The sequence below is a fragment of the Poeciliopsis prolifica genome, unplaced genomic scaffold (genome assembly GCF_027474105.1).
Source record: "Poeciliopsis prolifica strain line A6 unplaced genomic scaffold, Auburn_PproV2 SCAFFOLD002, whole genome shotgun sequence".
Classification (NCBI taxonomy): domain Eukaryota; kingdom Metazoa; phylum Chordata; class Actinopteri; order Cyprinodontiformes; family Poeciliidae; genus Poeciliopsis; species Poeciliopsis prolifica.
The window spans coordinates 15,726,444-15,741,963 of record NW_026562377.1 but is presented as its reverse complement, the minus strand read 5'-3'; the positions used below and the strand labels follow the sequence as shown (position 1 = coordinate 15,741,963).

The 15,520-nt window shown below is 41.0% G+C and overlaps 2 protein-coding genes across 3 annotated transcripts; both read left to right on the top strand.

Moving 5' to 3' along the window:
* Positions 1-416: 416 nt before the first annotated feature.
* On the top strand, positions 417-8,155 carry gclm (glutamate-cysteine ligase, modifier subunit). The gene is made up of 7 exons (XM_055053970.1): positions 417-818; positions 2,719-2,781; positions 4,167-4,251; positions 4,554-4,610; positions 4,690-4,892; positions 5,974-6,088; positions 7,051-8,155. Exons 1-7 carry the CDS (start codon positions 681-683, stop codon positions 7,218-7,220), a joined length of 831 nt encoding a protein of 276 aa, XP_054909945.1. The 5' UTR covers positions 417-680; the 3' UTR covers positions 7,221-8,155.
* Positions 8,156-9,201: 1,046 nt separating this feature from the next.
* On the top strand, positions 9,202-14,568 carry dnttip2 (deoxynucleotidyltransferase, terminal, interacting protein 2). Of its 2 annotated transcripts, none has more exons than XM_055053943.1 (7): positions 9,202-9,301; positions 9,975-11,809; positions 12,813-12,951; positions 13,138-13,233; positions 13,341-13,505; positions 13,625-13,734; positions 14,242-14,568. In XM_055053943.1, exons 1-7 carry the CDS (start codon positions 9,227-9,229, stop codon positions 14,333-14,335), a joined length of 2,514 nt encoding a protein of 837 aa, XP_054909918.1. In that variant the 5' UTR covers positions 9,202-9,226; the 3' UTR covers positions 14,336-14,568. The 2 variants fall into 2 exon arrangements, with proteins under 2 accessions (XP_054909918.1, XP_054909929.1); XM_055053954.1 differs by lacking the exon at positions 9,202-9,301 and adding an exon at positions 9,343-9,558.
* The last annotated feature ends 952 nt before the right edge of the window (positions 14,569-15,520 follow it).

Sequence of the window (15,520 nt, the reverse complement as noted above, 5' to 3'; positions counted from 1 at the left end):
TTTAAAAACAAACCAAACGTTATACCTGTGTAAGCTCTGTAAAGTGTGGAGTAAAGATATCTTTTCCCCATAGTTTTGGGCTTCCGCACCACCATGTTGCTGGCAGGTTCTTACAAGAAATACACAGAAAGATGTCAAACTAAAGAACAAATAAATGGATGAGTGAGCAGTTTGTTAGGACATAATGGGACTGATTTGGCACAGTTTAGATTTTTACCCAACTTGCAAATAAATTAATTGATAGCAGTTGAGCCTGCTTTTTTTTTCTTCATTGCCTACAAAAGAGAAATATTCCAAACAAACTATGAGAGAAATTATATTTTCTTCATTAGTACCGGTGGCGTTGTCAAGCCAAAACAACAGCCCCATCTAGTGGTTGAACAGCAGCAGCGCAGTCCTTGTAATACATGTCTAAGGAGTTTGACGGATTCCTCCATGTGGGCGTGACCGACCGGCTAAAGCTTCCATAACAGCCACTGATGTCGCTCCACAGCAGCAGGTGGGTGGCTGATTGCAAGTCATCCTGAACACAACAGCTTGGCAGCAGCAGGACCTTTTGTCTTTACATCTGGTGAGAGTTATAGTCAGTCATTCAGTCACCGAGCGAAGCCGCTTTTGTCACGTTTCCACGCAGCAAAAACACTGTTTAGCAACTCGTTAGCTTAGCGACCGAAAGCCACATGGCTCTTCAAAACACCAAGACTAACAATGAGGGGAAGGAGCTGCTGAACCACGGCAAGACCCTCCGACTCCACACCGGGAATTTAGTGAACCGGAGCCGGCTGAAGAAGAAGTGTCCCGGTTCTCCCAGCGAGGAGGTGAGGAAAGAACCGCAGAAAAAACCTGCTAAGTCATCACTTAGCCTGTTAGCTTAGCTTCCAAGTTAGGCTAGGCTACTAAATGTTTAAACTGCTGTTTCAGACTTAATGAAGCCGGTTTAATAGTACAAACAGCACTATTTATAGCTGCTTCAGTACAACTCTATAGAGTTTCAGGTCATGAATGAAACATTATGAGAATGTTTATGGTTGAAGTGAATAGTTTACAGACTGCAGTGTCTGATCAATGATTGTTATATGCACACTTTGAATGTAGAGCTACACAGACCAAGCAGGTGACTTATTTCACCATTTGTAAATAAATGGTTATCTGACAGCAAAGTAATGAGTTTCTAAATATTTTATCCATTGAAAGGTTCCAAGCATGTCATCAGGAATTCCTCAAGGCTGTGTGCTGAGCACTGTCAGTTTTGCATTGTTCAGATAATAATTAAACTTCATTGTATAATTTGCTGACACATCAGTGGTGAGTCTAATCACACGTAACGAGGAAACCCACAGACAACAAGTAGAGCATGTTGTTGAGAGAGCAACTATTTCTAATTCTTGCAGGAAAAAAAAAACACTTTATAATAAATTTTATCTTACAGAAATCTGATGAAGGCACAGCACTCATACAAACTGATTGTCAACTTTTATAGGGTCACAGTGAAGAGCAATCTCAGCTGCTTTATTTCTGCTGAGTGTGAGAACCTCCACAGAACAACACAACTCCCTAAATCATCAATACTTAGATTCTGTGCCTGTACACTCTTCCTCCAGACTCTGAGACCTTGACTTCTGCTTTAAACGAAACACAAATCTTTCATCTGAAGAGGGAAATTTGGACCACTGAGAAACCATGTTGTTCTTTTTCCTCCTTTGCCTGACTAACTTGGGTAGCACATCTTCTCATTCAGGAGTAGCTGGGCATCAGCAGGCAGTCAGTCAGTGGTTTCCATTTCCTGGATACATGTGTGTGTGACGGCCTTTGAAGCTGTGAATCCACTTGCAATAGTGGATTCACCGGGAATTTCTCTGACCTCTTGAATGCACCAGGCTGTTGTCAGCTGACAAGTCAACAGAGATTCTCATTATTTTTTTCAGTCCATAACGTAGCATTTTTAAAAACATAGTTTTAATGGTTTTATGTAACATTCAAATTTTCCGAGGAGCCACATTTTCAGCTAATGGTAGCTTTAAACAATAACAGCAATAAAAATGTCCAGCGATAAACCCTTAAAATCCACATTTCTGTCTTATGCATCAGTATGAGCATCACATTTTGAAGTAAATTACTGAAATAAATACACTTTTTTTTTTTGATACTGCTCTTTTTTTTTTTCTTAAAGGTTTCTTGAAATTTTATTTAAGATAAGATATAAGATAAGCTGAGTCTAGTAGCTACATGTTTAATGTTTGCTGTGCCAGTGATCTTTTTATGATGTCACCATTGGCTTATATTAATAGGTAAAGCCATTGCTGACAGGTTTATTGAGGTTTTATGTGGTGCCTGTTTACAAAGAGGGCTTGGCTGAAGTTTCTCCAGCTCCCTTCATTGTCTTACTGTTGTTTGAAGTTTATCCACCAAAGCATGACACAGCAGGTACAGTCCCTGTCACACCTTAGGTATGAGTTCTTCTTATGATAACCATTATCGAGGGCAAAGGTTGGAATGTACTCACTTGGCCGTAGTGCTCAAAACAATGAGACGGCACTTTTAATCTTTTAATACTGGGTCAATAAAAGTCAAATTTAGTCAAATGTTTAACTTTTCTGATGTAACTTTGTGTAATACATCAGTGACGTCTGATCCTACTCTTGTTTTCTCTTTGTAAATAGATTCACGTGTTTTTCTGAGTGCTATTTAAACTTCAACTCTCTGTTCAATTTTATTTAGCTTCGAGACTGCATCCAAGCCACGCTGAGTGACTGGTTGTCGACGGCTAAACCCACAAACACGGTGAGTAGACGGCTTTTTCCGTTTTGTTTGTTTGTTTGTTTAGAAATGACTGTTTGCAATGATTTTGTTGTATTCATCACATGAACTGCGCGTGAACGATGTGCTGCCTCGGCTATTCGGATCGCAGTGTTTGTTAAAGTAAAATAACAGCAGTCACGGCCGTCAGAGTAAGCCTGTGGGCTCTTTGAACAGAAGCTGTCACAGTGGATGTTCATGCCGCGCTGCCCGCCAAAGGTGCCTTTCCAAACATGCATCTGCCTGCTGGGCGAAAGGAAGAGGTGAGGGTGGAAATCTTTGATCTCGGGAGGTTTGGAGGCTCTCATCAAACGGTGCTACTTTTACTGCATAGTGATTCTGTTCTGTTCATCAAATATATTCAGAGAAGAATCAAACCAGATACATTAGGCTGCAGAGTCTGAGCCCTGCTGAACTTGCTCCAGCTCTGCTTGTTTTGCTGATCTCGGCTAATCTGCCTCAGCTTTTATCATCTCACCCAGCAGACCCAGCCAGAGATGGGGGAGGTCTGGACGGTGAGGTGAGGGGTCTTATACCCCCAGAAAACTCGCGTGATGCTTTTCCTGTAGGGAAATGTTGACAATGGCACAACTGAGGGTTAGTCATGGGTTCAGGTTTCACTCGTCTGTCTGTTCCTTGGTATTAAGAAATGTGTGTATAAGACATTGTAACACTTTAGCAGCTTCAGGAGATTCTCAGCCACATTTATTTACAGTTTTCAATGCCACAATCCTTTTTCCTTGTGCTCTTTTTCTTTTAAACTTATGGCATCTGAATCAGTCAGAAAATTACTCTCAATATTTTCTCTTTTGCTTTTACATTGTTACTCTTCATTATCTGAAAAACAGTAGTGGGTTGTGATGTGAAGAAAGTTAAGCAGAGTGAATTATCCCGTAAGTATCCTGCCTTCTTTAGATTGATCTCAGATGGCAGCAGGAAGTGTCTCACTAGAGTTATTTTAGTCAACACACATTTGTTTGTTTTTGATGTTAAAACATGTAATGTCTTTGTTACTTGATTGCAAATAAATCTTCTTTTTAGAGACAGAGTCCACAAACAGATGTCAACATTTCTCAATAACAACATTGAATTTGATCTAGCTTTTCGCTTCACTGTAGTGTCGAAAAAAAGTTTTTTGAAATTAATATTTTAACAATATAATATGTACTAATATTAAGTACTTTAGTAACCAGATGCTCTTGTTTGTAAATATAATTAAAGTTTTGGATTTTAATTTAGTTGGATAATATGTTTTCCAGGCTAGAAGAAAGAGAAAATCTATATATTTTCCCCATGTAGGAAGCCTTTGAATGAATAACAAATGACATTTTTTACATGCAGTTTTTCATAAGACATTTCTTATTGAACAGGGCTTTCCTGACACACTGGACTGCTCCATTCCTGAGGCGACAGACGCCATCACACCTGAAGAAAGGGATGAAGTGAAAATTTCAGGTCAGTGCAGCTTTGCTGCATTCCACCTACTGTCGAACTCAGAAGTACTGGAGTAATCAGACTGATTTAGATTAGCATTTAAATTCAGGGCTTTCCCCCCTAAAGATGTCAATTTTTACACTTTCCCACAAATGCTAATAAATAATCAGTCGGGAGTCATTGCTGGCAGTTTCATAAAGGCTCCATGCATGAAGCATAATTTTTTAATTCATGTAAATGAAAACTACAAATATTTGAGCTCAGCAGATGAAACGGCTGCAGTTGATCGAGGACGACCTGCTGACTGATGTTTGTTTTTGCAGCGAAGCTTTTCCTCTGTGAGTCGGGCCAGTCGGCTATCAGGGATGCTGTGGAGATGGGTGAGCTTCGTATCGCTTCAATAAGACATTAATAATGCCACAGCCTTTTTTTAATCGGTTTTATTTTTCTCACCTAAAGCTTGCCAGACATTGGCAGTTTCCCAGCTCGACTCTGTCATCATAGCTCCACCTGGGCCTGTGGAGGGCGACAGCCAGAGTCTGGCTCACCTGCAGCCGGTGTGGGAGGAGCTGGAATCTCTGGTGAGGATGCAGAAGATCGCAGCCATCGGCACGTCTGACCTGGACAAAGAGCTGCTGGAGCAGCTCTACAACTGGGCCCAGGTAGCTGAGAATCTGTTATCTCTGAGCTGTGAACGTGGTAATAAGTGTGAAGGACGCAGAAAGAAACCTCAGAAGCAGGCAAAGATAACAGCATTTTCTTTTTAACACATAATTTAATTTTGATTTTGGTAGCAGCAGGAATAACTCTCCTACTGCAACAATACAAGTATGGAGAAAAAAAATTCATGGCAAGTGCTTCATGTCCTGCACCTGAAATGCAACAAAAATTCAGTCATCACCAAATAAAACATTGTGTTCTAGTTTGGCTGATTGAGGAGAAATACTCCCCCCGGTTGGACAAGACTGCACTTGATGTAGAAGTACATGATCGCTTGACAGAGAGAACCGATAACTAAAAACTGAAAGGTGTTAAGCAAATACATGTAAACCAGTTCAGCACGTGCTATTCTTCAGGCTACACGGTCAAATGTCATGTATTCTCGAGGAAAGAAGAGGAACTTGATTTGAAGCCGTGTGAAAACACAGTCAGCGACTATTTCGACTTAATGTGGAAAATCATCAATGTTATTATACATGTACATTGTGCCAGCTTTTAGTTCTGCTCCCAACCACAATGTTTGACTAAATCGTGCCAGGCTACATCACCACAGGACATAGCAAACATTTATGGTACCCGGATGGAACAGAAAAGCCTCCTATTAGCATGAACATCCTGTGATGAAGCACTTAGCGATACGTGAGCAGCTCAAACCTGCAATTAAAGGTGGACCGGATCTGGCCAGTAATAATTTTCACATTGGTGTCAGTTTCCCAACTTGCCAATAAGTGCAGAAACATGTTTCTCTGAGGCAGTGGATATTTCCACACGCAATAGTGACTCATCTGAACGTTTCATCTGGAAAGAGGCGTAACAATACATTTATAGTCTATCAAGATGTTTGTGGCTTGCATATTTCAACCTCGACTATGTTAGAAGCTTCTGCTAGTCAAAATCAGATTTAAAAATTAGCAAATTGAGTCTTGGAAATAAATTTGTTTCTGGAAAAACTTGTTGCAATCCTGTCTTCTTTTTCCCCATTGTGTTGTATGAAATAAAACCGTATGTCCTGTCCTGAACCAGGTGAAGCCCAGCAGTAATCAGGTGAACCTGGCCTCCTGCTGCGTGATGCCGCCCGATCTGACAGCCTTCGCCAAAGAGTTCGACATCCAGCTGCTCACACACAACGACCCCAAAGGTGAAACCTGGTTTTGTTTTTTCTTTTCAGTCGGGGGGGAAACAACAAAAAAATTTATGTGACATTCAATGTCATATAAAGAACAAAATAATGAGGTAGATCATAAATTACAACCAACTATTAATCATATTTTTCCCAAAAATGCAAGACAAGTTGGGGAAAAACAAGTTACACAAGTTAACCTTCACTATGCAGGAGATCAAACACATAAATGTATTGATCTCAATAAATAAATGCCTGTTTCTGATATCTGAGCACCTGAAACTCACAAACTACATTTTTATTCACTTCAATTCTTTCATTGACACCCATTCAAACCCTTTGAAACAATCGTTGCAAACATTCAGTCATTTTCACTTCCATGCAAGATAAATATTCCTTAGGTGACTAATTGTCTTTCCTGTCCTGACCAATCGTATTCAAGCTTTCAAAATGTATCATTAAAATTCTGAATCAATTTTCCCCAACTCCACCTGAAATTATAATTGGCTGTGTTCTTAAATCTATGTGCTCATTCTTCTTTTTTTTTATTTCAACAATTTGTCATCAACATTTTTTCTTTAATAATTAGCTGGTGGCATTGTTTTCAGTGACTGTTATTACATTGTCATAAAACCCCAAACCACCTAATGCTGGAAGGCAACAGGCGTGTTTAAAAGGAATCTGTCCCCAAAGCCACATTGTCTTAATATTGAACTTTAGGTGATTGAATAAATGTCTTTTACTGTTATGTTTTAGTCATGGGAAAGTGAGTATTTAAAGACATTTAGCTTGAAAACCGATGTCGATAGTTAAAACCCAACAACTGTTCTGAAAGTGTATACATGTCAAAGCTCTCTTCTCACTTACCAGAGCTGAGGTTGCCATTCATATAACAAGCTTACATAGAAGCAAGTATAATATAGTATTTTCTTTGATTCTTTATGATTTGCGAATGCCCTAATGCTGTATTTTTCTTCTAGAGCTGATGTCAACAGCCACATTCCAGGAGGCGATGCAGGAAGGAGCGCCGGGTCTGAGCGCCACCGACTGGAGGCTGGAGTGGGTCCTCCGCTACTCTGTCATTGTCAAGAGCCGCGGCATTATCAAATCCAAGGGTTACCTGGTCAGCGCAAGGAGGGCAAGCCCCTAGAATTCAAACAGAGAGAGGGGGGGGAAACACGTGGATGAAGCCATTTTCCTCAGCTTTCATTCTCACACAGAAAGTTCCAGCTCCGATTAGTGGATGCTGCAAGTCATGAAGAAATTAAAGTAATTTATCTCTCTGGCAAAGTCACATCTTCCTCGTTTCTAACTTTAAGCACTTGGTGGTATCCTAACGCTCTCGGTGAATCATCACCACCAGCAGCAGGAGCAGTGCACTGACTGCCACTCAGAAACACAGTAAATGATGTTTTATTAATGGAAACTGTTGGCTGCTAAACCTTGGTTCAACATGGAGGTTGTTTAATTGTGTCTTGATGTAAAGTGCCTCTCTACTGCCCCCTTCTGTTCTCAGACTTACCTGCTTTCTACTTAATCTGTACTAATGCAGCTTTGAATATTGGGGAGTAAAGGTATTATTGGGTACTGTAAAAAAAAATCTACTTTTGAACATATCTAATCCAGTTTAACAGATTTGGAAAACAATCATTAACATTTTTTGGATTAGGCAGTTATCATTCCACTATTTCAGAAACATAACACAGATTAAAAACCCAAAATGCAGCGGTTGAGTTTAGTTCATGGTTAGATTTTGGGTAAGTATGCAGCTACATATGTAGAAATGTGTAATTTATGCTTTTGAGCTGTTATTTTAGCTGTAATGATGTGTTCATAAACAGAAAACTAATCTGAGGCAAAGAAAAGCAATATTACGAGATTAACTAGCAGGCTTGTGACCTTTATATGTTGTGATTACAGCACTGGAGACTCCACACAAAGAAGATGTGGACAATCTGTTTTTATTTTATGAAATGCAACTGTTCTTAGACGAGGTCCAATGACTGAAAATTCAGTTTTATCAACATATTTAAAATGTTTTATCTGTATAATATGAATTGGCTTTATTAAAGTGATGAAAGTGTGTGGTTTTTGACTCATTGGTCTTAAAGTGAGAGATGTTTTCATTGTTAAATCTGTATGAAATGTAATTATGATAGTGATATATTTTAATTGATCCTAATCAGCTTGTTTAAGAACTTGTTTTGCACTAACTTGGTTCCCAACAATAAAAAGGTGCATAATAAATTATTTAAACGTGTTAAAACATTAACACTACTCCCAGACCTCCTACACAGTGTGGTAGTGTGTCCTTCCTACTAACCATCTTAATTTCCTTCATTCCTGGAGGCCTTCTTTGTCTCTTTGGTTTTTATGTTTACATATTTGTGTCCAGCCTTCTTTTTTTCTTCATCTTTTCCTGGTTCTGTAATTTTCTTGCCTTCTTCCCTCCTTTCCATGTTTTTGGTTTCCCCTCTTTTTTTAAGTTTGCGTCCCTGTCGTTTTGATTTACTACTTTTCTTCCTTTTAATGTTGCCTTGATTTATTTTTTTTAGACAATTGAATAAACCCTTTTTTTCTTTCCTTTATTTGGGAGCTACATTTTCCCCTTATTTCTTTTTGTTCTCCATCTTTACTAATTTATTTTCCTCCTTGTTTTGTCCCATGTGTCCTAAAATGTTCTATTATGTTCTTCACTTCTTTTCTGCCTGTTTTTCCATTCCCCCTTGTATGTCTTAATTTTCTTGTCCCAAGTTCAGTATTTTGAGCGTTTTTGCTTTGAACATATCGCCACATAAATGTATTATTAGTATGTTTTAAGTTTTTTAAAGGCCTGGGAAATCCAAATAGTTTTTTTTTTTTTTTTGTCATGTTTTTTTCAGTATTTAAACTTGGCATTGTATTGCTGACAGAAAAACACATTTTCAGACTTTAACAAAACAATAAACAATTCACTATGATTATAATCGAGTGGATTTACAAGACATCAACAGTTTGTACATTATGAAGCCGGATTTTTCCAAAAGTGTTTCGGATCCCTCTAACAATAAGAATAAAGACTGATCTGTCCGTCTACTCGGCCTGCTGCTTTTCTCCGCGCATCGATTAGTCAGGTCTGCCCCGGACCGGAAGTGAAAGCAGAATATCGCGTCCAAGATGGTGGCCACCAGAAGAGGAGCGTACGTGAGCTCTCCCCCGAACAGAGCGGAGGAAAAGCAGCCAGTTGTCCGGGTACGTGTGGCAGACGCGTGTAGGTGAAGCGGGGAACTGGCGGAGGCCCTGCGGATGTTTGATCGGCGGTGATTTAAAGCCGTCACGTGGCTGCCGGTGTCCTCGCGCGCGTGGCTCCGCCGAAGCTTCACGTGGACAGACGGATCGGTCTGAGTTTACAAACATTTTTAGAAATAAAACACGCCGCGTGAACCAAACGGCACAGGGAAAGTCTAGAAAGCTTAACTTGAAAAAGTGCAATGTGTTCAAGAAAGAAGGTACAGAAACCTTGTTTTGACCTTTACCCTCTAGCTGTTAAATCCCCTTAAGTCTCGTTTTATAAGAAACGGCATCTTGGGATGAATTTGCTGTTAACAAGTCATTTAAATTGATAGAACTGATTCTTTGGAAGTTGTTAGTGTGTAATGTAATGAGTTGTGACGAATCGATTATTGAAATAATCATCAACTAAAGCAGTGATGTAATCAATTAGTCTGTTAATGGAGTGCATACTTAAACAAAGACCATTTGCCTAAAAAGGTCTTATTCTGAACAGTAATTGGTCCAACACTGTAAGAAAAATTATCTACAGTCCTAGTAAGATACAAGTATCACTCTGAGTTTTAAATGATAATTTATTGCAATATGCCTGTAAACCATGTTTGCTATGAGCTGCTTTTCTTGTGCTCAACAGGCCACGCCCTCCACCGCCAGAAGAACCAGGAGGGCTCAGCAGGAGGAATGCCAGCAGACCCTCACAGAGACCTCCAGCCAGCTGGAGAAGAACAAAGGAGGATCCTTAGATACTCCTGCCACCTCCAACAAGAGGAGATGCTCCAGAGCCTCCAGACTCCGCAGCCCGGAGAAGCCCTGCACTCCAGTGGGCTCCGACCACAAAGAGGACACGTCTGACGTGGAGTCCCTCTGCTCTGCGCTGTCGGACTCCGAACCGCCAGTAACGTTGACCAGAGCGAGGACGAGAGCGCTCAGCGAGAAGGATCAGGCCAATGAAACCTCCGAGGTGGAGTCGAGCTTGTCTGCTGTGTCTGCAGCCAGACCTGGACTTGGCAGCAGACGGAGCACAAGAAGGAAGCCGGCTCAAACGTCCGGCTCGGCGAAAGCAGCACACGGCAAAGAGGAAACGGCACCGGAAGCTGAGTCCAAATCTCAGAGAGTTACAAGAAGTCAGAGGAAATCTGCTCACACCCGATCATCTGCAAGGCGACACATCGAAGACTCTGAGCTATCAGAGGCAGAGAGCAGCACATCCAGCATCTCAGGAAGAAGGCTCAGGAGGCAACTCCGTCCTATTCCCATCCACCTGGACGAGCTGTCCGAAAGCTCCCAGTCCCCCACCAGGACGACTCGTCGAAGAGGACCCACAAGAGGGAAAGCAGCTTTGACTGGGAACCAAGATAAGAAATCAGATTGCGACTCTGACGGGTTTGAGTCTGGGCCCACTTCCAGTCTGAGCACCAGAACCCAGTCTGCTGTGTCTAAATCCACCGTGGATTCAGAATCCGAGGAGGTGGAAGTAAATTCATCAGCGGGAAGCACAGAGTCCAGCAGTCAGAGAGCTCCAACATCCAGACGGTCCACAAAGCCCAGCAGTGTTGTTTCAGAAAAAAGCGAAGAAGCAGCCAAAGAGGAGAGCTTGTTGAATGATTCTACGTTAGAAAGCACCGTGATTGGAGAGGACGCAGACCGCACTCTGGTAGAGGAAGAAACGATCCAAACATCTGGAGAAAAGGAAAGCATGAAGTTTACTTCCAGTGGAGCCCATGAGAAGAAAGCAGAAAAGGAGAAAACGAACCCATCAGAAGATGCGGAGCTCCCAGGGTCAGTGTGTGACCAAAGTGAGCCTGCAGTGATCACCAAAGACCTGCAGGAGGAGCTGTCCCATGAAAGCGAACCTGGAGAGGCCTCAGAGATGGAGATGATACAGGAAACGGTACCACCATCAAAGCCAGAGCAGAGTCTTCAGTCTGCTCCAGTAATAAGAGAGATGGACTCCGACATGGCAGAGAGGGAGGAGAAGCAGGAAGCTGCAGGGATCCATCCCGCCCCGGCAGACGAGCCTCTGGAGGAGGGAACCAGGCCCAGTGAGGAGGAAAAACTGGAAGTCCAGGTGACAGCGAGCCAGAAGGTAAAGGTCATGGTAGAGTCTGACTCAGAGCAGAAATCTAAGGACGTTGTTGTCCAGAAAAAGAAAACAATCAGCCTGCTGGACAGCAGCGATGAGGAAGATGACGAGGACCTGATGTCTGATGAAGACAATTCGGGGACAAGAGAGGAAAGCCGAAAAGAGCCTTCCAACATGTCCGAGGCAGCTTCGACGTCCGCGGTGGAGGGTCTGTTTATGATTGACACTCGACCCGGACAAGATGCTGACCAGCAGTACTTCAGAGAGGAAGAGGAAGCTGTGGATAAAGGAGCTGAATCGGAAGATGAAGAGTTCATCGACGAAGAGGGGGACGAGGATGAAGATGAGGACTCAAAAGCCTTGTTCTCCAGCAGAAGCTCTCAGTTGTAAGTGAAACAGATTATTCCAGTTTGAAGGCAGAGGTGAAGAAAAATATCACCTTCATCTTTTGTGATGTTTTCTGTGTTGCACAGCGTCACACGTGCAAACTGTCCCACGACTCAATGAAGGAAGGAGGCGGGACTTCAGGCAATCATTACAGATTTTGATTTTACTCGCATCCAACCACAAAAAAACCTCCAAAAATTCTGTCTTCGGGCAACATGCAAAAATATAGCTTAAAATTAACGGAATAGCTGTTTATTGGCATTAGAAATTAAAAATGTACAAATTATGGAGTCTAATGAGCAGAAGAGGAGAAAAAGATCAGAATGCAACTATGGCTTAACTTAAGAAAAGCTCCGCTAAGCAGGGTGCAAATATACAGTCGGGTGTTTGAATGTATGCATGTTTGGGAAAGCGAATGGGTGAATGTGGCTCGAGCTTAAAGCACTTTGAATGGTCAGGATGACGAAAAGATCCAGTTACCCACTGAATTAGAGGAAACATTTTAAAGACTGTTACTAGCAGTTTTTCTAATATATTAACACATCTCATTTCTATCTCTTCTAAAATCATTTTCTACTTCAAGACAGTCAAATATGTTGTTTTGCAGTATGTCCCTGTTGTTTTAAAAGCTTCATACCTGGATACTAAGGTCTGTGTTTGTAGATAATAGACCAGAAGGTACCCATAAAAGTGGAGGTCAGGGTTAATTATCCAAGTTTTAGGGAATGCTTGCCTAACCTTTTGCTACTCATCCTTGCAAGAGTGGTTTGTGCTACAGAGATTTCTACTGAATTGTCACAACGCTTACCTGTCACTGTGAAGGGGCGTCATTGAGAGAACAACCTGCTCACTTGATTATGTGTTTGGGGAGTTTATTATTTTCTTAAACGGATTGGTCATGTAAAGGACTGCAGAGCCTCCAGGTTACATCACAGCCGTGTAGCGTGGAATGAGACGTGGTTGCACTTCCTGAGGAATTTTCTTTGTGCCTATTAATTTCAGGACAGAGATGTCCACGCGTATTGACCCCGGCATCAGGGTGAAGGAGCTCGGGGGTTTATACATCAGTTTGGATGGCAGCAAATCAAAACCCGTCTCCAGCTTGCTGCAAAATTTGAAGGAAAAGAAGAGCTTGGGCGAGGTAAATTACTGATTGATTTTTCTCTGTTTCTCTGACGGTGAGCTGAGGTGAAGAATGAATAATGAACATCATATTTATTCAGATAATGTTTATAGTTTCTGTCCAAGTTTTTGGACTTTGACCCGTTTTATTCTGAGTTGTTTTTAGAGACATGTTCAGGATGGCGGTTTTCGTGCTTCTCCATAGGTAATGAAGAAGAGTGTGATCGGCCCGGACTTTGAGAAGAAGGATGCAGTGCCTCCCTACAGTGAATCTAAACATGCCTTAAAGTTGAAACACAGAGTAAGTTTTAAAAAGTTAGCCCTTAGTTTGAACAATTAAAGCAGTTTTGAAGTCTGGTAAGCTGTCCGTCAATGAAGATTGTTTTGTACTGATTATTTATTTTTTAGGCAGAGAGGGCAAAATCAACGGGAGACGGTTGGTTTGGTATGAAAGCTCCAGAGGTTACCCAGGAGTTGAAAGGAGACCTTCGGGTCCTGAAGATGAGAGGCTCCCTGGACCCCAAGAGGTTCTACAAGAAGAACGACAGAGATGGCTTCCCCAAGTATTTCCAGGTCATTGTTTACTGGCGTTTCAGATTCCTTAGAAAAATGCTGATTTTCATTAACCTTTCAAATAGATGTCACAGTCTGTGGTGATAAGATTCTTCAATCTCATTCTACATGTTTGATAGGTGGGCACTGTGGTGGACAGCCCAGTTGATTTCTATCATTCCCGTATTCCCAAGAAAGAGAGGAAGAGAACCATGGTGGAGGAGCTGCTGCATGATGCCGAGTTCAGGCAGTAAGTTAAAGAATAAACTAAAGTGTTTCATTTGACTTCTTTTTTCTTGTTTTGAGAATGTACCCTGTGGAATGTACCCTGATCTGGAGCTGTGCTCCAGATCAGGGAGGGCATGACCAGCGTGTACACATGTATGATTGACAGCGTTAGATCCTCCTCCTGCCTCTTACTGGTTGTTTCTGAACAAGTGGTGTATTTCCACAGATTACAGCTGGACCACAGAGAGAAAGGAGCACAACTTTTTGTTCCCCACAGATTGTCTGTCTCATGACTAATTCGGAATGAATTAGGTTCATTCCGAATTAGGGAATGATCCTAATTTGGTCATAATTTGACTGGAATGATGAACTTAAACTTCTTACCCTCATACTATCACTCCTTCCGATTTTCTCCAAAAACATTCTGCTTACAGCATTCACACGTCATTTTCACAAGAAATGCCCATTTTTAATGTTTCAGACTTTTAAAAACAGAAACATAAAATGCAGTTTTCTTTTCTCGATGCAGAAAGAATAAAAGGAAGTACCAGCAGATTATAGCAGAGAAAGCAGCACAGCGAGCTGGGAAGAGGAGCCAGAAGAAGAAATTCCGTAAGAAGTGAAGAAGTCGTGAACTCCGACCCAGAGGAGCTTTTCCATGAACACTGATATTATTGAGGAGTGTGAGACGAGTGTATGAACAGTGAAACACTGATCCTCTTTCGTCCTGATCTGATGATTTCATAACTCTGTACAGTGATTAATAAGTACTGCTTGTTTGCCACGAGTTGGATTTTTAATCAGAAATCTGAACCAGTTTTGGAGTATCTACCTAAAAATAGAATAATTTCACTACTATCTTTGGTATAATTCTAAAGATTGTAGAGGTAAAGTTTAAAATGCATACATTTTAACTATGATAATACTGGGACTGCAGAATAAAAGTTACATTGATGTGACAAAAGAAGAACTCAGCTTGACCTTTTATGGATATTGAGTATTGGATAGCATAATTTTGAACTTAAGCAGACATGTAGAAACCTCCCAAATAGGTCAGATTTTCCATTATTAGATCTGTTGCTTTTCTATTCAAAAACTTAAGAGCTTCTTGCATATCTAGTGTTATTTAGTGTTGAAGTGACAAGAGTGCATAATGGCTATTATTTGATTCGCTGTGATAAATACCTTTACATATTATCCCATAGCAGAAGGATGTTCTGTAAAGCTTTGTCAATGATAATTGACAAATTATCATAGTATTACATTTCCATGTAATACTCTGAAACTGCTATGTTTGCATTTCAGTTGCGTCTCGGTCTCTTTGTGTTCCCCGCTCTTTCATTCAGGATTACTTTTGTTCCTTTTCTCGCTCAAATCTCTTGTCTGGTTTAGTTTGGGGCTTGCAGCGGTGGCTCTTGGCTACCTTCATGCTTATCTTTTGTGCTATAAGAGCCGAGCCCTCGACAGCTGCAGCTTACATCCTCCGTGTCTCCTTCCCACACACGCAAAACGGGCCTTCTGTAAACCCAAGCCAGAGTTTAATAAACGGCTCTGTTTGGCTCAAACATTCAGAGGAGCCCAGAAGACGGGTCGGAGGGAAAAGAAATGGCCTTCACTCGCTCCAGATGTTTGAAATGTTAAATATAATAAAGGAAATACTTTACGTGTGTGGGATGGTTTGACTCTCCACTTTTAGGTTTGATTTCTGTCAAAATAGTGCAAGTATATATATATATATATATATATATATATATATATATATATATATATATATATATATATATATATATATATATATATATATATAT

Coding starts and splice junctions, on each gene's coding strand:
- gclm (XM_055053970.1), top strand. CDS start 681: ATGGCTCTTCAAAACACCAAGACTAACAATGAGGGGAAGGAGCTGCTG. Junction 4,611..4,689: donor CAGGGATGCTGTGGAGATGG/GTGAGCTTCGTA, acceptor TCTCACCTAAAG/CTTGCCAGACATTGGCAGTT. Junction 6,089..7,050: donor CACACACAACGACCCCAAAG/GTGAAACCTGGT, acceptor TTTTTCTTCTAG/AGCTGATGTCAACAGCCACA.
- dnttip2 (XM_055053943.1), top strand. CDS start 9,227: ATGGTGGCCACCAGAAGAGGAGCGTACGTGAGCTCTCCCCCGAACAGA. Junction 11,810..12,812: donor TCCAGCAGAAGCTCTCAGTT/GTAAGTGAAACA, acceptor TATTAATTTCAG/GACAGAGATGTCCACGCGTA. Junction 13,735..14,241: donor CATGATGCCGAGTTCAGGCA/GTAAGTTAAAGA, acceptor TTCTCGATGCAG/AAAGAATAAAAGGAAGTACC.